This window comes from Camelus dromedarius, chromosome 18, assembly GCF_036321535.1.
Source record: "Camelus dromedarius isolate mCamDro1 chromosome 18, mCamDro1.pat, whole genome shotgun sequence".
NCBI lineage: Eukaryota > Metazoa > Chordata > Mammalia > Artiodactyla > Camelidae > Camelus > Camelus dromedarius.
In genome coordinates, this window is record NC_087453.1 from 25,247,119 (window position 1) to 25,267,965 (window position 20,847).

At 45.8% G+C, this 20,847-nt stretch overlaps 1 protein-coding gene across 3 annotated transcripts in view; it reads right to left on the reverse strand.

Annotated features, from left to right (window-relative positions):
* Window positions 1-3,103: 3,103 nt before the first annotated feature.
* Window positions 3,104-20,847, reverse strand: part of RASSF2 (Ras association domain family member 2) — a 39,085-nt gene continuing 21,341 nt past the window's right edge. For all 3 annotated transcript variants that reach the window (XM_031434204.2, XM_031434205.2, XM_031434206.2), the window contains exons 3-11: window positions 19,144-19,219; window positions 17,015-17,166; window positions 14,031-14,119; window positions 12,176-12,336; window positions 11,246-11,347; window positions 10,053-10,104; window positions 9,445-9,566; window positions 8,106-8,203; window positions 3,104-7,061 (exon numbers count right to left, since the gene is read on the reverse strand). In XM_031434204.2, the coding sequence (XP_031290064.1) occupies window positions 6,992-7,061; window positions 8,106-8,203; window positions 9,445-9,566; window positions 10,053-10,104; window positions 11,246-11,347; window positions 12,176-12,336; window positions 14,031-14,119; window positions 17,015-17,166; window positions 19,144-19,219 (922 nt within the window). In that variant the 3' untranslated portion in view covers window positions 3,104-6,991. The remainder of the gene's footprint in view (window positions 7,062-8,105; window positions 8,204-9,444; window positions 9,567-10,052; window positions 10,105-11,245; window positions 11,348-12,175; window positions 12,337-14,030; window positions 14,120-17,014; window positions 17,167-19,143; window positions 19,220-20,847) is intronic.

Here is a 20,847-nt window from a genome sequence, read left to right on the forward strand (position 1 = left end):
CATGATCTGCATTTCTATCAACAGTATCTCTTAATTCCTTCTGTGCTCTTATCATCTCCTTTTAGAACTCTGGTAGACCCTGGAGGTCTATTTTATTGTTTGTTCTTTCAGGGGATTTCTCTTGTTCTTTTCATTGGGAGTGGTTCCTCTGCTTCTCCATTTTACTTATTCTCTAGCTCTATGAATTTAGGAGTAACAGTTATCTAATGTGGTCTTGAGGGGCTGGTTTTATTTGGGAGCATCCCTGTCTAATATTTTTGTTTCAAGGGCTGTTTTTAATAATTCAAAAGTCCACAAACAGTAAAACCTGGAGAGGGTGTGGAGAAAAGGAACCCTCCTACACTGTTGGTGGGGATGTAATTTGGTGTAACCATTATGGAAAACAGTATTGAAATTCCTTTAAAAATGAAATATAAGCTTATGATCCAGAAATCCCACTCCTGGCCATATACCTGGCTGAAACCTAACTTAAAAAGATACATGCACCCCAGTGTTCACAGCAGCACTATTTACAATAGCCAAGACACGGAAGCAACCTAAATGTCCATAGGTAGATGACTGGATAGAGAAGTTGTGGAATATACATAAAATGGAAAACTACTCAGCCATAAAAAAGAATAAAATAATGCCATTTGCAGCAACATGGATGGACATGGAGACTGTCATTCTATGTGAGGTAAGCCAGAAAGAGAAAGAAAAATACCAAATGAAAGCATTTATGTGTAGAATCTAAAAAAGTGAGACAAATAAACTTATTTACAAAACAGAAACAGACTCACAGACATAGAAAACAAACTTATGGTTACCAGGGGGAAAAGGGAAGGTGGAGGGATAAGCTGGGAGTTTGGTATTTTCAGATACTAACTACTATATAGAAAATAGATAAACGAGGACCTACTGTATAGCATAAGGAACTATTTTCAATACCTTGTAACTGCCTGTAGTAAAAAAAATATGAAAAGGAAATATATATTTTATATATATACAACTGAATCACTATGTTGTATAGCAAAAATTAATGCAACATTGTAAATCTATTATACTTCTATAAAAAAAAAAGTAAATGTGAAAGAAAAGATCTGCCAGAGTTCAGTAGGTAGTCTGTGAGAATTGTTCCACATGTAGATGTATTTTTCATGTATTTGTAGGAGGAAGTGAATTTAGCATCCTTCTATTCTGCCATCTGCAAGCCCCTCCCAACTTACAGCTTTTCTTAAAAATCTCACATATTGAAATTGTGATAAGCTGCTTTTTGGCCAATACATAGAGTGACCATATTTATCACCCACACTGGGAATTTTTAGAGCAAAAGGGTGGTATTGATAATTACACTAGAGCAACAGACATAATAAATTAGAATTGTCCTGAGCAAGCCAAGACATACAGCACCTACCAATGAGCCCATAGTTTTAAAACATCTAAAGTTAACTTAGGTACTTATACAGCATATATTTATAGCTTATTATTTATATGAAGTTAATTTACATACTTACATAATTATATGCTTAACAAATAATTTTTATTTTGCTTGGTTTTAAAATGAAAAGAGCAATGTCAGTTTTATCCTAGTTCAGTTTTCAGGAGATTTGTTTGCATCTAAACATTCCAACAAAAACTTACTTCAATGAATCAAAACTTCACAGTATAGTATTGTGCTCACAGCAAACTCCACTCAGTAATAGCTCCATTACCTAAAACAGATACCACCAAATTATTTCAGAAAATCTGTTTTCATAAAGTAAACAAAAACTTCCAACTCTTTGGCAGAAGGCTATTAGTATTTGCTGGGTGACTTTAAGGCACTCTTAACTTACATAAAGCTTACTGCCTGATTTGGGGTCTTGGTAGGACCCCAAACAGACCATTTATCTTTTGTTTTTTGTTGCCTAATGCACATATTGTACAGTACAAAAACCCACTGTCTTCGAGTGTTCACTGTCTGCTCATCTGTTCCACTCAGTTAATTTAGCAGCTAAAGAGCTACTACTTAGAGTGAAATCTAAATGTAGGAAATCAAAACCATGCTTGAAGGGAACAGTGATTTATCCAAATTTTTTTCTCCCTCTTTAAATATATGTGAGCACTGTTTGGCAGCATTGCTGAAAAAAAAACCTCGTCTTGGTTGCTACATTTATCTAGAAACCAAATTATGTTGGTCACTCTTTAAACTCCAGGGACAGATGTCCTAGAAAGACAACAGTCAATCACATATTTAAATGCTATGAACCAACTATACAACTTCCCTGTGTTAGAGTTCTCCAGAAGAACAGAACCAATCAGATGGATATATATAGAGAGAAAGTGATTTACTTTAAGGAATTGGCTCACGCAATTGTGGGAGCTGGCAAGTCCAAAATCTGCAGGCTAGGCTGGCAATCTGGAGACCCAGAGAAGAGCCAGTGTTATAACTGAAGTCCAAAGGCAGACTGGCAGCAGAATTCCCTCTCCCTCAGGGGAGTCAGTGTTTTTCTGTTAAGGCCTTCAACTGATTGGATGAGGCCCACCCACATTATGGAGGATAATCTGCTTTACTGAAAGTCTATTGATTTAAATGTTAATCTCATCTAAAAGCACCATCGCAGTAACACCTATACTAGTGTTTGACCAAATATCTGGGTACCATGACCTAGCCAATATAAAATTAATAATCATACTTTCCATGCACCATAGGGTGGAACTTAGGCCCTAGTCTGAAGGTTTTAGGCTTGGCATCCCCTGGGGGCTGTCTCCAATAGAGGCAACCCCAGGTCCCCAAACCCTGACAGAGGCTTGGCCTTTTTACAGATGAGAAAACCAAATCCTAGAAGAAGGAGGTCATTGAATTGGGCCCAACAAGCCAAGGATAGTCAGGACAAAAATCCAGCCTCACTGAACAGCTGCCCCCAGCTGTTAATATAATTCTTGGCTCCACCAGGGCCTGAATGCAAGATTTATAGGGGATGTTCTCATTTCACTCCCTGTCTGGAACATTAGAACCAAGTCTGAGCCCATTCAAACCATAAACTCTGAGGGAAGAAAATCAACATGTCTCCTTCACATTTCCACCCTTAACCCTCCCATAACACAGCACACACACACACACACAGACCCATCCACGGGGGACTTCTCTTTGAAAAGTGCTTTATTCAACAAGATCTAAGTCAGGTGCTTTAAAACATATCAAAATGTTACAGAAATTCACAGCTCCCTATTGAGGACTTGTCAAGTTACATTAAGATACCTAAACACATCAGCTTACAAATTCAGAACCAAACATGGAACCAGGTCATGTACCATTGCTTGAAAGGCAAGTGATGAGTAAGAAAAAAGAGAAAAAAAACTTCACAGAGCTAAAACAAGGCGGGAAACGCTTAAGAAACACTAGCAGTAAACCACCAGAAACCATCAGCCTGGGAAACAGGTGTGCGATCTGCCAGGAAATTCCACAGGTAAACTGAGGCTTTCCCTTCACAGTCTGTCCATGTCTGGTGCTTGGGTAAAACACAGAAAGCGCTGTAACCTCCAGGGACAGGGTAAATATTGTCAATTGTGTCTGAAGGAAGGGGTGCCACATTTGGTTCTATTTTTATCTCTCTAGGAGATCATCTCTCATCTCATCTGCCTCCAACAGGAAGACTTCGTGTGAGACAATTTAAGTAGAGACTTGACAGTGTGCACTGCCTCAGGGTGCTCAAGATTTCCTCTCTCTCCTCCTTCAGTCCTCACATCAGGATGTGGTCACTATGAGACACTGGAATTCCTTTGTTATATAGAAATTTCTCTCTTGGGTATTTATCTGTGGTACCATGTTCTCCATGCTACAGAGCTTTGAAATAGTTTGGTTTTTTGTTTATTTGTTTGAAAGACAGCTTCTCTTTTCTTACGGGAGCTTCCTGCCCTTCTGTGGTCCATTTCTCCTTCCATCCTCCTCACACCAAAACAGTAACAGCCCAACACTGAAGAAAAGAATTCTTGCCAAGACATTTTTGTGCTGCGGGAGAACGGGTTTTTGTTTTGTCATTACTGCCCAAAGTCTTATCTGCAAAGAATATAAACGTCTTTATCTGGAGATCTCTGGAGAGAGTATTGTTTTTGTTCTGGTAGAGGAGACAAGCATGAAAACATTTCTCCTTGAAGTCTCAGAACAAAACCTCAACCTCAGGGCTCAGCCACTGTCACCGGGATGGGTGGCTAATCTGAGATCCTCTTGCTTCAACCTCAACTCAAAGTCCACAAGACTGGAGACCAGTGTGCACATTCCTCACCAGTTTGCAAAGGCAAGCCTATTGTTTGTGCTTTTCAGTTGCTCCCCAAGGTAACCACTCCCCCCCTCAACAATTTAACTCATCACCTTCCCACTAATGCAATGACCAAGAATGTGACCTTGTGCTTAATTTCATCACCTGGGGGACCAGACACCCTTCCCAACCAGATGAACTTAGGTTTTTCCTTCATTTGATCAGCTTGTAACATAAGCCCCTGGAAAAAGAAAGCCAGATGTGGCCATGCTGCTTTTCACAAGTGAGGAAGAAACCTACAAACTGGCCTTTTGTTCATCGCACGATTTCAGGTTCATTGCACGCAATTACATAAACCCATACAAAATCAGTCCAGGAGTTCAAAGCTGCAAGGCCATGTGATACCAGTGAGAAAATCTGGCTCCACATCACAGCGGAGTGTCTCTATTTCAGCTGCTGCTCTTTCAAAGCACCTTTCCAAAATCCCTGATTGGGTTATTTGTATGTGAGAAAAGATCTCTAGACAGGGCGAGCCAAAATGGAAAAGCGCGGCCTGCATTAGGTGGAATGTATTGTGTAAGATATGATTTCCCCTCAGTCCCAGTCCCCCATCTTTAAAGAGCCAAGTCTACCTCAATATCACTTTCTCAGGAAGCGATCAGGCAGGCCCGACGTTCTGCAGCGTTTCGTATTGAACACTCTCACAGTGCTAGTGCAAATTAAAGAGAACTTTGATAACCCAAAACAGCTGTCCAATAAGTTAGTCATTAGTAACTTGCTTTGTGGAAACTTTTCTCCCTAGCCACCCAAGGAGGATTATTGGGGCCAAAAAAGGGCTTTGAACATTCAAAATTAAAATAACCAGAAGAAACGTTTTCCGAGCCATTTCGCAAATGCAAAACTCAGGAAGTATGTTTGCATTCACAAAACTGCTCTTTCCTATCTCTAACAAAGAAAGCCTCTCCCCGGGCCCCCGGTTTTTTGGGGGGTTTTTTTCTGTGCTTTTTGCAGAAGCCCACTGAAGTGTATGATTGAGACCAGGGCCCTGCAGATTCCTGGCCATGCCCACAGGTTGGTAGAGCTCCCCACAGTGGAAGTAAGCTTGCTAAGGGACCCCTGGCAAAATGCCAGGCACAGCTGGGAGCCATGTAGAGGCCATGGAAGCCACAGGGGCAGGTAGGGGGCAAGGGTGCCTCGGGCGGCACCAGCTCTGCTGCAGAGGCCCGCCTTCCCCGCAGGCCCAGATCAGTGACTCTTCTTTCCTCAGCCACCCAGCATTCCAAACCTTCTTTGGAGAGGAAGTGGAGAAGACAGGGGGAGCTCCCCTGTCCCAGCAAGGCTCAGACACCTGCTGTTAGGAGCTCCTGGTCCTGCTGGGTTGACCTCCACAGCCAGGCACGCTGCTCAAGCATCTGTCCATCCTTCTTCAAATGGCATCAGCTTCCCTGGAGCTGGGCCACTGGCAATCTTCCAGTGGGGGCCACCAGGGAGTGCCTTTTCCTGCCCTTCCCCCTCCACTGGGGTCTGCTCTAAAGATCACCCAGGCGGCTGCTCAGAGGAGCTGAGAGAGAAGCTCCATCCGCACTACATGCTTTCACAGGGCAGCCCAGAGGGCACCCCTGAGCCCCACACTTGGCCAGCAGCAGGATGAGCCTTCACTCTTGGAGTCCATCTCCATACACACGTGAGGGCGACATGCAAGAATCCAGTGGTTGCAAAGTATAAAGCCTCGACTTCAAACACAAGGCCTCAACTCCAAGCGCATGAAGACCCCTTGATGATGTGAAAATGGGCTGGGCTTACAGGCACCTGTTGTTTCTGCAAGGAGCCTCCACATTTCACTACGTAGGGAGACCCCTCAGCCACACACGGCCAGGCCCTGGCCTCGCTAGCCTGTCAGCGCCACCTTCAAACCAGTGAGGCCTGTTTCATAAGACACTTCTTTCAACTCAAGGAGGTGCCAAAGAGTGGGGGTCAGCAGCTTGCTGAGAGAAATGTCAGGCTGCCCTCCTGTCCCTAGAGGTGGCCCAGGAGGCAAGAACGGAGATAAAATCCATTCTTTCCTGGCACCTACATAGATCATCACATAGGTCTTTGTTATTTAAAACAATCAAAGTTTCCAGTGTAAAAACTTGCGGGCTTATTGCATCTACCCCACTGATGGTTTATCTTCTTCTTTCTACCAGACCTGCCCCAAGGGTCTGGTGCGTTAGTTGGTTAATTTGCAGATCCTTCAAGGCATACAGGGAGAATCTATGAATGTATAAATACCCTAAATGGTGAGATTGCTAAACCCCCTGCCCCTTCTAACATAGGCAGACTTGTGTGGCTGCTCCCTGGTACTTGAGGGGAGAAATCTTTTCTTCAACCTAAAACCTCTCCGATCGGTGACTCCTCTGATTTTCCTGCCCACGGGCGCCACGTCTGCCAGCCCCACACACAGCACTTGTGCTGGTTGCTTGGAATTTAATTGCATGTGAATATATCAGATAGGCATGCGAATGTGCGTGTACACACACGTGTACACACACACACACACACACACACACACACATTTCGGGTTCTCCTTGTAACAAAAATCGGAAGTCCTTTTGAGTGAGGAATCAGGATGGGGAGTTGTTTGCCGGCTTCTCCTTCCTCCTCCAGGCAGCAGATGGCGGGTTGGGAGCCGGAAAGCTTTGCATGTAAACGTTTCCATGGAAGGCACGCAGCTTCCTGTGGGTCTTCTCAGGTCAACGGCCCCGACAGTGCCTGGCTCCCCTCCTTCCTGTGGCTCAGATTGTGGCTGGGGTCTCGGCTATCTCCTCCAGCCTCTGCCGAATCATTAGCCGGAGCACGGTGTACCTGGGGACAGAACGGCTGCAGCGGAGAGCGGAAAGCAACACACCCCTCCTCGTGACCCTCCCTGTCACTTACCGAGGGGGCTCATTCCAAACTAGATTATTTTACTATGATTAGAAAGTCTGGCAAAGAAGAATGAGAAGGTGAAGTGACAGCAGTAGTAAGGATTCCTCTAGTCGACTGCTTACCATGCTCAAGGCACCTCACGTGCAGCGTCATGTCATCCTCCCCTAGGCTCAATCTACGAAATTGCCATGGTTTTTACCATTTTGGGGGAAGCCTACAAACATGGCAGTTTCACATGGTTCAACTTAATATCAGCCCCTGCATTTTGCCTAAGAGGCCATCACAGCTACCAGGCGTGGAGGCCCATGGCTTGTTGGTGAGTGTGGCTTTCCCACCCCTTCCCTGAATTAATGGCAATTCGGATACTGGAGCAGGGCGCTGTTATGCAGGGCTAGAGTGCATCTGAACTGCACAGCAAGAGCTATTTCTAAAGTTCGGCACATTGTAAGTGTTCAGTAAGTGGCAACTGTGGTCATCCTTGTTATTAGCATCAGCACAGCAGATGTAGCCTTGGCTTTATTCTCTAGCAGCAAAAATCAATCAATTGTTCTGCCACATCTGTGAAACGCCATCTACTTTATGACTAAACATGGCCAAAAAAAAGAATCATAAAATCCTCCCCAGAGATATATTTTACTACTGGACTTTTCAACTCAAATGCAATTTCCAGAAGAGAAATGTTCCAAAGGGAGGAAGGATGCGAGCAAGGGGGGTTAGAGGCAGGCTGCTCTGATGACAACCTTCCTGAAATCCCTGAAATATTTTTATGTTCCACATCAAAATGAGAAGTTGAATGAGAAGCAGAAAGGCCAAAACACTGACGTTTCATGTCCCCACCTGAGATCTGCAGTTGTGAATGGGATGCCGCCTTGAGCCAGGTCCGTGACACCCAGGCCCAGGCAGCAGCAAGGCATAGCCCCTGAGACGCTCCTCGCACTGAGGCCTCCAGAGAAACCCAACCAGCCCAGGGGCTCTGCTCACTTGCGCATCAGCTTCTTTACTTCCCGATCTTCTTCTTCTTGGAGCTTCTGGATGAAGCTTTTAAGGACAGGCATCTCAAACTTTATATACTGAGCCACCTGAGGAGGAAAAAATAAGTCTGGGGTGTGTGACCCCTCCCAGCCTTATTCCAGTTTCTTGTGGCATCTCTGTCGTGTAAAGTACAAAGCCTGGGGACATCTACTTCTGCACTAACCCAGGATTTCCTTAAAGGTAGGATCCAAGCCTCATTCTTCTCACGGCTGGTACAGAGTCTGTGCTGAAGATCGCCTCATTTACACAATACATATCCCATAACATCTCATATTTCATCTTGTGTATCCAATCCATGAGAGATGATGTCAAACACAGAAAAGCATTTTCTCTTGATTCGGGCTTGCAGAGAAGACCTGAACCCACAATATTCAATAAACCTCTCTGTTTTTTCCTATGAAAATTTAAAGAACTGGAATGATGATTTGTGCCTCAAGTCTCAAACAGGCATCCAAATGTGAACTTCCTCCCGCAAGGCTCTAAGTGGGGGAGTGGCTCCCAGATGAGATGACATTAAACTCTCACTCTTCCTCCCTCACCAGAACCCTCACCCTGTTCTATCAACTCTCCTTCATGGGAGAAGCACATTTCTCTATCCTGTTAATTCTGGGTGAGGCTATATGGCTTGCTTTGGCTAATGAAATGTGTGTGTGGATGTGTGGTTATACATCAAATCCAAGTGAAGGTTTCAAATGAGCTTACCTGGTTTCTTGCATCCAGCCATCTGCCCTGAGAAGCATACCCCAGGCAGCCACTGCCCCTTAACCCTAGGTCTCTGAATAAGACATGCAGTGTAGACCTGAACTCAACCCACAACCTAGAGCAGAACCACTGCTACCAGCCTGCAGAATTCTGAGCAAGAAAGTAAATGTTTGCCATTGTAAGTGACTAAAACTTGGGAATGTTTGTTACTGTAGCAAAAGCTGACTAATACATACAATAAGGTAAAAATCACTACTAACTTCTTAAAGTTGCTTAGAAAAGGTTTGCAGAAACTTCTCAGCTCTCTTACCCCAGAAAGACTCAAGAAATGTATTCTTTCTATGGAGATCATTTTGTGCCTGAGCATTCTTCCAATAACTGCCACAAGGCACACCCTCAACCTAGCCTCTGCATTTGTTCTCCTGTCCCCACAGTCATTACCACTTCAAGAAAACCTGGTATTGAAGAATGGCAACAAAATGGGGCATGGTCCTTGGCCAAAAAGCCAGGCTATACCTCAGTTGCAGGTAACCCAACCAAATCCCCACCCTCCTGGGACAGACCACCTGACTGAAAGGGGACTCACGTCATAGGTGACCTCCTCCACCTGGTCCTTCTCCATTAGGAACACTTTGGAGACCTGCTCACATGGGCCCTGGAGGATTCGGGCGATCAAGGGGTAATCCGTGTTCTTCAGCTTCTGTTTCTCTGGAACCACACACAACCAGGAGCAGCCCTGAGTTTGGCCTGAGGCCCTTCTCACCATAAGTAGTTATCAGCTCAGGGGCCCAAATGGACCAGGCACCTTAGGAGATGCGGTCAAACAAGTCAGGAGGCTGATTTGTAAATAAACAATTTAACAGGTATTGTTCAAAGCAACTGCTACCGCTCCCCTACCCCTGAGCAGTATTTCCATGTCTCAAACCCACTGGAAGTCCCTGCATAGGAGGAACTGGTTTCCTCTGTCCCTTGACAAAATCCAGTACTTTCTTTAATAGGCAGTTAGGTTTTAGGGTTTCTTTCCTGACCACATATGGCATTCCCCAGTGGACTCATTCAGCAAGCCCACCAGTCTCAGAAGCAAACAACAAGTTTCCAAAACCCAAACAGCAAGCAAATGAAGCAGAGATTTTTTTTAACTTACTATTTTGAGTTAATTAAACGTTTTAAGTACACTGTGTTCTTTAGACTTACCACCGCTGGTATGGACCACGTACAAAGCAAACTCCTCCGCCGAGTTCTCAATCTGAATCAGGAAAGAGCAAAAGACACTTGCTGAAAGTGTGTATTTACACATCCTAACTTTGCGCCATTTCTTCTTCTTTAACTCTGCAAAGCTAAATAAATGATAGGCTCTTTTGAGGGGAGGGCTATTTATTTACAGCTCTTAGAAGTGATGAGAAGATGGGGCAGGCAGGTAACTTCATCAGTAATGACAGGTGCTAAGAGCTAACATTGAGTGCAACGTGCCAGGCACGGTTCTACACACTCTACGTTTTGACTCATCAAATACTCAGGACAACCCAGGACCAGGGTCCCGTCCACCTCGTTTAGAGCTGAGGAAGCAGAAGCATAGAAAGCTTAAGTCACTTGCCCAACTCACCCAACCAACAGGTAATGGGTGGAGATTCGAACCCAGCGCCGATGCCCTACCACTGAAACACTGGCTTCTATTAAAAATAAGAATATCTGTTTCCAAAAGACTTAGAAGGGGGTTGTGGAAAACATACAGAGTAACAGGACTTTAAAAACACTCACGCACTGGGGGAGGATATAGCTAAGTGGTAGTGCACATGCTTAGTTAGCATGCACGAGGTCCTGGGTTTGATTCCCAGTACATCCGTTAAAAAAAAAATTAATAAAAATAAACCTAACTGCCCCCTCACCAAATGCAAAAAAAAAAAAAAAAAAAAAAAGAAGAAGACACTCATGCAATATAATTTTCATGTCTATTGAAGGCTCATTTTTTAAGTAGGTTCCCCAACTGTGTCCCCAAAGTCAGTCTGTACGTGGAGCCCAGAACCAGTCATCAAGCCCTGGGTCCTTCTCTAGTGGCCCAGGAAGCACCTGAGGGCTGGTGCGTCTCCGACTTCAGTGGCACCAGAATCCCTGTAAGCCGTGTTGAGCGAGTGCCCTGGCCTCACCTCCAAGTTTCTGCTTCAGCAGGTCTGATTTCGGGGAGGTGGGGGCACGTGGAGAGGCGCTGAGAACCTGCTTCTCTAACAAGCTCCCAGGCGATGTTGACGTCATGAGGTCTAAAGACCTAAACCCTCTCGCCACGTGCTCCCCTCACCACACACTCTCCGTAGCTCCCCCCACCTCTGCACCTCTGGGGGCTCCAAGGTGCACATGCCACTGTCTGAGGCCAACCAGCAGGGGAAACTTGCCTTGAATTTGTTGAGCAGCAACTTCAGGACCTGAGGCGTGGTCATGGTGCTGTTGATGCGGACATTGGTGACGGAGCCATAGGCTGGCGTGAACACCGACGTCTGTCAACAGAGGGGCCGAGCTCAGAGTGGGTGTGGGATGAGGACGGGGCACTAAAACCCTGGTTCCTGGCCCTGCTACCTTGGGTAAAGGAAAAGGGACAGCGGCTCTCAACCTGTGCCCCCTGAGAGTCCCCTGCCCCTGACAACCTAGAAGCACTGGGCTTTGATGTCAACAAAGCCGTGCTTGGCCTCATACAGAAGCTTGCGCCTGCCGCCTGGACGAAGCTGGTGGGGTCTGAGCTGCCAAGTGGCAGGGCTGGGAGGCGAAGAAGACCAGAGAAGGGAGGCCCCTCTCCAAATAAAACATGCCCAAAGCCGCTTCCACCACGACTTCCACACCAGGAGATCTGTGACCACTCTTCCACGATGCACTTGTTTCTGCGGCCAGATGCAAACCCAGCAGCAGGAGAGAAGGAGGGTGAGCTAACTCGGAGCAGGGAGGGTGGTGCACTGACACCCCTGATCTGAGTCCTACAGCTCAGTCTCAGGGCAGCCCTTGACTCACAGAGAAGTCGAGCCACACAGCAGCTGGGAGGTGCACGGTGCAGAAAGAGAGTAACGTGGGTTTGCAGGGAGGGGTGTGGGGGTGCAGTGGGGCAGGGTCTGACTAGGGCTGTGTGTGGGGTCATCTCACTCACCATCTAGGACCTGGGGTCCCTCATCCCTCACAGAGCCAGCAGAGCCTGCAGCAAACCCCTGCCCCCCGGCCCACGATCCAAAGACTGAAAGGCTTCCCACGCATCTGTAGCCTTAAGGCAGCACCCGCCTAGGAAGGGTCCTTGTCCCCTCTGGGGCTGCCCCTCGCCCCCGCCACACTGTCCCCTCTACCTTGTGGTTGTAGTAATGGCCGTTGATGGAAAAGCGGTGGCGTCTGATTCGCCGCTGGTCGCTGGGTGTCCTCACATTGCCACGACGACGTACCCCAACATCACTGCGTGTGCGCATCAACTGTGGGGTGTCCTCCTGCAGGGGCTTCAGGCCCCTGGAGTCTGAGGAAGGGGAGGGGAATGAGCTCTGTCTGCTCTGACCTGGGGTGTGTCAGTCTGCACACAGTGCTCTCTTCCTCATCAACGCTACAGCACCTACAGTTTCCCCCAAAATATATTTTATAAAAACAGTATTTCCTGCTGGGGGAAAAACATGATGCATAAATAACAGAGGAGCAATACAGTGACAAAGTTCAGAGCCAGACTCCCAGGTTCAAATCCCAGCTCCACCACTGCCATTGTAGGGGAGCAAAACTTGCCATGCCCAAATACCTCAGGCATGCTGAAAACAATCAAGTCCCAAAAGGTTCAGGGAGACAATTTGATTTTTTCTCCCAACTGCCTGAAGAATTTAGATAGAGGCCTATTATAGAAGAATTTAGATACAGCTGTCACCAGAGACATCTGCAAAAAAATATGGGCTGACTGTGGTGGGGAAACTTTGAGAGATCAGAGTCCACTCTGTGTCCCACTGTCCCTGTGTGGCCCAGCAAACATTTGTTTACCAAAATTTACTTCTCCAATTCCATGTAAATTGCCTTCTTCCCCTTTGAAGTCCCAAACCACTACCCTCAACATCCTCTTCGTCTTTAGCTGAAGATGGTATTTAAGGTGAGAGTTTCAGCTATTTTGGTCAGTTACTCAGTTCTCCTGAGCCTCCCACATACACACGTTATGAAACTTTCGTTTGGTTTTCTCCTATTAATCTGCCTCATGTCGATTTAATTCTTAGATCTGTAGAAGAATCTAGAAGGTAGAGGAAAATGTCTTCCTTCCTGACACCATATATCACTAATCTCTCTGAGCCTTAGTTTCCTCATCTATAAAGTGGGAATAATAATAGCACCCACTTCCCGGGATTGTTGTGAGGGTTTAAATAAGTTAATGCATTTAAAGCACTTAGAACCGTGTCGGGCACACAGATAAGCATGATATAAAGGCTTGAGAGATACTTCGAACTGACAGTATCTATCAAAATCACAAATGCACATAGCCTCAGATCCAGAAATTCCATTTGAAAGAATCCTACAGACACTGACAAATGTGTGAAATGGCCCGTGTATGAGGACATTGTCTACATTCTGGTCTAAAGACTAGAAATGACTTGAAATATTTATCAATAGGGAGTGATTAAATTATCATTTTCTTCATACAATGGAATACTGTAGAGCTGTATTCTTTACAGGGCTCTCCAGAAGTTCTTTATGGAGCAGTCGTCAAGACAAACTAATAGAAATGGGGCTGTGCAAAGTGCTACCACTCACAAAAAAAGGGGAAGAAAGGAAATGACAGCCAACCATAAAGGGTTGTTGGTGTGTATCTGCTTGTGTTTGCAAAGAATATCAAAGAATGCCTTCAGATTGCTTACAGGGAAAGAAACTCAGGGGGTGGATGAGATGGGAAAACTTTAAATTTTTCTTTTTTTTTTTTTAATTTTTTAGTTGGGGAGGTAGTTAGGTTTACTCATTTTATTTATTTTTAGAGGAGGTACTGGGGTTGAACCCAGGACCTTGTGTATGCTAAGTATGAAGTTTACCACTTGAGCTATACCCTCCCCCTCCTTAATTTTTTCTTTTTACTATGTTTTGAATCTTAAACCATATGAATTTTATGTTTTCAAGAAACAAGTGACAGTGTCCAACATCCATCACATCAGTCTTCACACAGACTGGAGGGCCCTCCCACTGTGCCTGTACCTGTGGGGCTGGAGGTCTGCTCGTTCTCGGGCAGGGCATCCACCTCTGAGATCTGAATGTTGGGCATGGTGAGGGGCTTCAGGACAGTGCTGGGGGCAGAAAACAAAAAGTTCAGCCCCTGCAGGGGAATCCCCCTAGTCCTACCCCACCCTACTCTTGCGAGGGGAGCACTTGGCCTGTGCAAGGTTGGGGACCAGCACGCGTCAAGTGAGGAAGGATGTGGGTGGGTTACGCTGAGTGTCTCATGAGGCTGGTTCAGCTCCTGGGCTGAGCACTGGGCAGGGAAGGGGGGTTCTGGAGGGAGAAAATGCTTGTTCCCGGCATCTGTAGCAACACAAGCACTCAATTCATCAAGCCCAGGATGAAGAACAACAAAGAATACCTGTGTGGTGCCTGCCTTGAGTTTCTAAGCACGTACAAGTTCTACAGCTTATATGGAAAACCCTAATATTGACCACTGATTTCTAGAAACAACATTCTAGTTCAGATCTACTTCTGTTGGAAGAATAACTCAGAAATTGCTTCTGGCATCTAAAAGGAATAGAAAGTAATAGCGAGTCAGGGCAGCTTTGGAAGCGGTGCTGATGGCAGTGTTCTCAGGGTTGTTGGAGAAAAGGCCACAAGCAGGCAATCTGAGCTGAGACCTGCTACTGCCCTGATAACTTGAAAACAACTCCTCAAAGCCAAAAAGGACAGCGGAAGCAGCTCAGAGAAACACACCCAAAATCAACAGAGGATCTGGCAAGAAAGGAGAATCATATTTAACCAATCAGAACCATCCCATGGGGAGAAGAATGCAGGCGCCCTGGTGAAACCAAGCAAGGTCCTGTAGGGGCTTCCTGGGGACAGACCCCATCTCCCCCTCTTGTTTGTAAAAAAGCTTTAGCCTCCTAGGCCTTCCCTGAGTTCCAAGAACAGATTTAATCAGAGAAATGAGAAAATGCAGAAACAAAGGAAAGCCGTCAAGCAAGACAAAATAATTAATAGTTTAGCCATAAAACAAAGGGAAGGACCTTTAGTTCCTCCTCAAAGGCTACAGATCATTTCCTGAGCCATATCTTTGAGTTGTTTTGCAGATACTGAAGATGTTACCTGCATGCTGACCATAAGCATATAAACCTTAGACTGGTTGGAACCAGAAGGTTGATGATATTGACTCTTGAAATACCGCCCGATTACCTCACCACCAACTAATCAGAAGAGAGACCCTCTCCCATCATCGGAGAGTTCAGGTCTTTGGAGCGTTAGTTTCCCACGGTCCTTGGTTGGCCTTGCAATAAACGTGGCACTTTCCTTCACCACAACCCAGCGTCAGTAGATTGGCCATACTGTGTGCAGGCGAGTGGATCCAAATTTGGTTTGATAACACTGGGACTCAGTAGAGATGGGACTTACAGTCCAGGGCTGATCGTTTTAAGGGAAGACAATTTAAAATTGAAAATATGGCAGGGAGGATATAGCTCAGTCGTAGGGTGTGTGCTTAGCATGCACGAGGTCCTGGGTTCAATTCCCAGTACCTCCGTTAAAAAATAATCACAATAAACAGAAACCTAATTATCTTACCCTTAAAAAATAAATTAATTAAATTGAAAATCTGAAAGAAGTTATTGTATTATAACTTGTGGGCTTCCAAGCCCCAAGTGGAACTGATCAGAGCCCCTCAGGAATGGTGAACACCGGGCACCCGCGGCGGCTACTGCCCACTCCCTCGTCCGAAGCCCTCTTTATTGCCAAAGCAGGAACTAGTCTCAGCACCCTTCCTAACACGGTGGTCCAGGCATTCACTTTACAGCAGGCATCTGGGATAACATTATGTTCCATTCCTGAAAACTCTCTCAAAGTATTCGCAGGTTTCAAGAACCAACCAGGACCAGCTTGATGCCATAAGGAAGGGAAAAGAAACAGGTGTACAGAGTGAAAGACGCCTTAGTAGGCCAGCCAAAGGCCACATGGTCCAGTGGACTTTTAACAATCATCTCACTTAGGGAGTGGAATGGAGCACCCCAGGGGCTGGGGTGTGGCTATGGGAAAGGCCCCCAGAAATCAAATACAGTGAAAGTGCCAAAAGCAGAGTAGAACAGGAAACCATCAAAGTTAGATGAAACCGGAGAACCTGACTGGCCGTCCCAGCGGCTGATGGGACAGGCAAAGACTCTCCTCCTCAAACGCCCTTGGAAAGAAACCAGAGTCCGCTGCAGCCTTGGGCCACATTATAGGTTTCTCTCAACTTTAGCGAAGAATAGGTTTGGCTGTGGCCTTTAACAAAATGTTCAGTGTGGCCAGCAGAGAGGGCTTGGTTCTCATTTCAAACAGAAAAAACATCCCTGTGGTTTTGGCTGAGAGGTCAGCACCCTCCGCCCACGCTCTGGCCCCAGGGCAGTTAGCATCAGCAAGTTTCGGGATGGAGCAAAGGATCATCACTTAATCCTAAAAACGGAACTCCCAGAAAGACAAAACAGAGGGTGCACCTTACTGGATGCTTTCAGCTACTCACTTGGCCACGGGGAGGAACAGGCTTAGTCGTCACAGACCTTCCAGTGGGGACCCAGAAGAGGGGACCTCGCAAACCATCCCAACACCACCCAACTCTGGGCGTGGCCTGAGGGAAGCAGACCCCTGGGTGACCTCGCCTGGCTGGCTTGGACAGGGCCTGACATTCCTTTTCCTCTTCCAGGTTCCCCCAAGACACAGAGAGCTACGGACAGAAGGTTTGCGCCCTAAATGTCTTTGGGGTGGGGTCTGACTCCGCATTTCCCCTCCTCACTCTGACTCTCGCTCAGTGACTGTGGTGACAGGCATGGAACCCCAACCACACCAGCATAAGCTCCTTTCTCCTCAACCCAAGCCTGGAGCAGAGGGGCCTTGGGCATGGGAGCCAGGGCCAAGGCTTGCTGAAAGAAGGTGGTGCTTATCTGCTTGAGGACACATGGAAGGAACCCCCAGATACTCCTGGTCACTCCCCAGTCCCATCTCCCTTCACACACCCCTGAGCCCCCAAGTTACAGCCGGAGTGCCAAGAGGAGGAGGATGGAGGGGGGCGAATGCGTTCGTTGTCATCCTGCATCTGCAGACGAATGGGCCGGCGCAACCCCCAGGAGATGTTCAGCAGCCCCTCCACGATGAACTCATCTTCTTCCTGCCGCAAAGCAATTGGCAGAGTGAGCCCTGAAAAGACCCAGAGCAGCCAGCACCACATTGTTGGGGGTAACCGGCAACATCCTTGATGTGCCCAGCTGGGTGCACCCAAGTGACAGTCACACCCAGCTCCGAGAAGCTTTCCACTTGTAAACTTACCCCTGAGGCCCTGAAGCTGATCTCAGAGGTCAACACAAAGTTGCCTCAATATTCATAGACATGTGCAAATTATAACAATGGTTTTTTGTTGTGTTTATACTAATGACTTTTAAAAAGATAAACACATTTCTTAAAGTAAGTGAGACTAGCCTTGCTTGAATTAGCTACTTCCCCCTCCCCTAGTATGCAAAGTGATGTCTTTAGCTATAACATAGGGTTAGCAATCTAACCTGCTAGTTGAAGTGGATTTAAAGTAACACTTTCCCAGGTTTATTCACATTATTCATAATACCAGCTCCTCTAGTAGATCAACTGTTAAAAAGTGTCAAGTCTTAGGGTGAATTGGTAGATGATGTGTTAATCAGATTTCTTAACAGCAGAACTTTCCAGAGCCAATAATTAGCTAATGTGATACATAATGATTCTCAAAGAGGTGAATAAATCCTGCAAGAATTCCAAATTTATACTCAAGGATTGTTGACTGATAAGAATTAAATATGAAACACTTCTAAGGAAATTTGCTTGTTTTATCCCAAAGAAATGAATCTCACTTATGACCATGAAACCCTTTAATCGTCTATAGGACACACCTCAGAACAGCTGTTTAAGGATGAAAATCTTCTGAATGGTCCAGCCACTAATTAGTAGAGGGTTTGAAGACAATACCTAAAAGGGTCAGACCTTCTTTCCAGAGTCTCAGAAAAACCTTTCTGAACCCACATTTTTATGAGCAGGACTTAAGACCTCAGACCTGGGCCATGGCCACATCTTCAGGACAAGTCCCATGAATGAAGATGACACGTGTCCAGTGAACAACTAACCAAGCCAGGACCATCCTTAGGGAGGAGGGGGGAATAAAAGAAGGCAGAAGAGTGGAGCAACCTTAGGGCTTTTAGGGGGTCTTAGGGAGAAAGGCTTTATTTAAGCACGGGTTACATATATGGCCTTCTAGCTGGTCAAGGCTGGCATCATTACTTTACATCACACAATTGTAGGACAGAATTACCCCAAAGTAGGACTTTGCCTAAGTGGAGTGGTTTATGCAACATACAAAAAGCCACTACGTACTATCCCCAACCAGCCAGCCTTTGTAGCTGAAATTCTACCAACTGATATCTGTTTCCATGGATTAAATCACCATGGTTTGATAACCTGAAAATGTGTTTAGAAGGGTAATACACATACCCTCTTATCAGTCAAGAACACTTGAGTATAAATTACTCTACCAGACTCCTATATAATTCACCATCCAACTGAAACAGGTTTTGCAGAAATGGATACAGGGTGAGTAAGCTTAGATTCAGGATGGGGGCTGGGGAAAGACAGATGGATGACAAAAAGCATTCCAAGAAGGCACTCTAGGAAGGCTGCTGCAGTTGTGGGGACGGGCCAAGAGTTACTGCCCAGGGCTCATGTAACTTGTCCAGGTTGCTGCAGCAGCAGTAGCAGGACATGGGCCCAGATGTGCAAACATAGATGACGAGGTAAGGGTCCTAGATTGCCCAAGAGAGCCATCTGAAAGAGTCATTTTATGAAAGCATCCCTTTGGAGGGTCCTCCCTCTGAGGCTGGTGCCAGCCCAATCACACAGCTGCAGGAATGTCTCTGGAACAGAAAAAAGCTCAACCTTTTTAGAACAAAACTGGGCCTGGAGCCTCCTTCCAAAGAACTCCAGGGACTCCCAATAGCATCACTAACACTGAAAGTCCACTCACTATGGCAGGAGAGGCAGGGACCTTCAGACCCAGGAGACATGGAGAGAAAGACCGGGCTGGCCACCAGGGGACAGGCCTCCCAGATCCTCCCTGGAGAATCCTTACCTCACGGTGTCGGAGCTGCAAATTCTGGCCTTCATAATACAAGTTGTAGGTCTTCAGATGCAGGAGAAGTTCATTCCTTAAGGGAAAAACACAAGAGGTGGTCCCAGTCTCAGCTGAAGCCACTTATAATGCAGTTGTTCCCTCTTTTTCTCACCTCTAACCTGGCCTTCAGTCACCTCAGTCTGGGTGTTTGTCTATCTGTGTACACACACACACACACACACCCAGAGTTCTGCCACCACTTTCCATCGCAAACTTCCCCCAGGATCAAGGTCAAGAGTAGACACTACCTAGAACAGACTGGATACAAGGAGCAACTCCAGAAAACCAAGGCAGGTCTGGGGCTGACACAGGCTAGCATCTCTCAGAACACTCCCCAAACCCACACTAAATATGCAGGCCCTGATAAGTCACAGATTCATAGAGGCAAACACACACACAGCCCATAGTCAGGGTTTCTGCAGTGTGTCTCTAAAGCCTTTCCTCCCTCACGCACACTGTGAGTTAGGAGGGGACAATCATTACAGACCTTCACGAGACTCAGAAACTTCTAGGCTTTCAAAAAGTTACAAAGGGACAGGTCTGGGCCCCGCTGACTTATGCTTCATAGACATGACCTTATCATGTGTTTTAAAACTTACCAACTCCCATCAACATAGAACACATGAATAAAGGCAGCTATGGTCACACAATGGAATATTATACAGTCGTGATAACATGAATGAACTAAACATAATGTGGATGAATCTCACAGATATTACACTGAGTGAAAGAAGACAGACACAAAAAAGAACATATCGTATCATTCCATATATATGATGTTCCAAGTGGGTGTTAGCATTCAGGATTGTGGTTCACTTTTGGAAGTAATGAGGGGACTTCTGGGTCCTGGCAATATAACATTTTGGTGCTTTTAGCTTTTTATTTTATTCTAGGTGTGTTTAGTTTATAAATTTTTTTTTAAAAAAACCTTACAAGGCCTCTAAATACTGGTTTCCAAATGGCCCCCCTGGGAGCACAGCTCTACTGAACATGAAAAAGAGAGGATTGCACACCCTTTGTGATCAGAGGGAGAGTTGTCAAACCTGAAAATTAATAAATCAAGTTTCATCTGTTCACTTTGAACAAGGTAAGCGCTGGGAGAGGCGAGAGGCTTGAGGAGACCCTATTCTCAGACAAGAGGCAAGGGAGCTCAGTCTCTCTAAATCCAGCCATTCAATGGAGAGATTTGGGGCCACACAGGAGGTCAAAACTGGCTGGAAATTTCAAGAAATTCCAAACAAGTTAAACCTAGATAAATGGGCGTGATTCTATGTAAGCTAAAGTGAGTTGGTGAAAAATGTTAGACTCCAAATAACCTAAAACAAAAGCTGCTTGATACTTTGGAACACACAGATCTGAAACCAGGACTTAAAATTACTGGTCAGTAGAAGGTCCTGGGGAAATCCTTCAGTGAAGAGGTAAGAATGATCTGTATCTCACACAACTGTGTGTCTGTGGACGGCCAAGGGCGTCTAACGAGAGTAAAACAATTTGGTCTCAAATAAACGTTTAGTTAAGATAAAGAACACAAATATGGACAAATTCCTGCACTGAATATAAAAATATATCTGTGAACTTATCATTTGAAAAAGTCCATTTTGGCTCAGGCCCTGTCATATTAGCAAAAATCTGAATTTAAGAGATTTCAGTGCCTATAAAGTG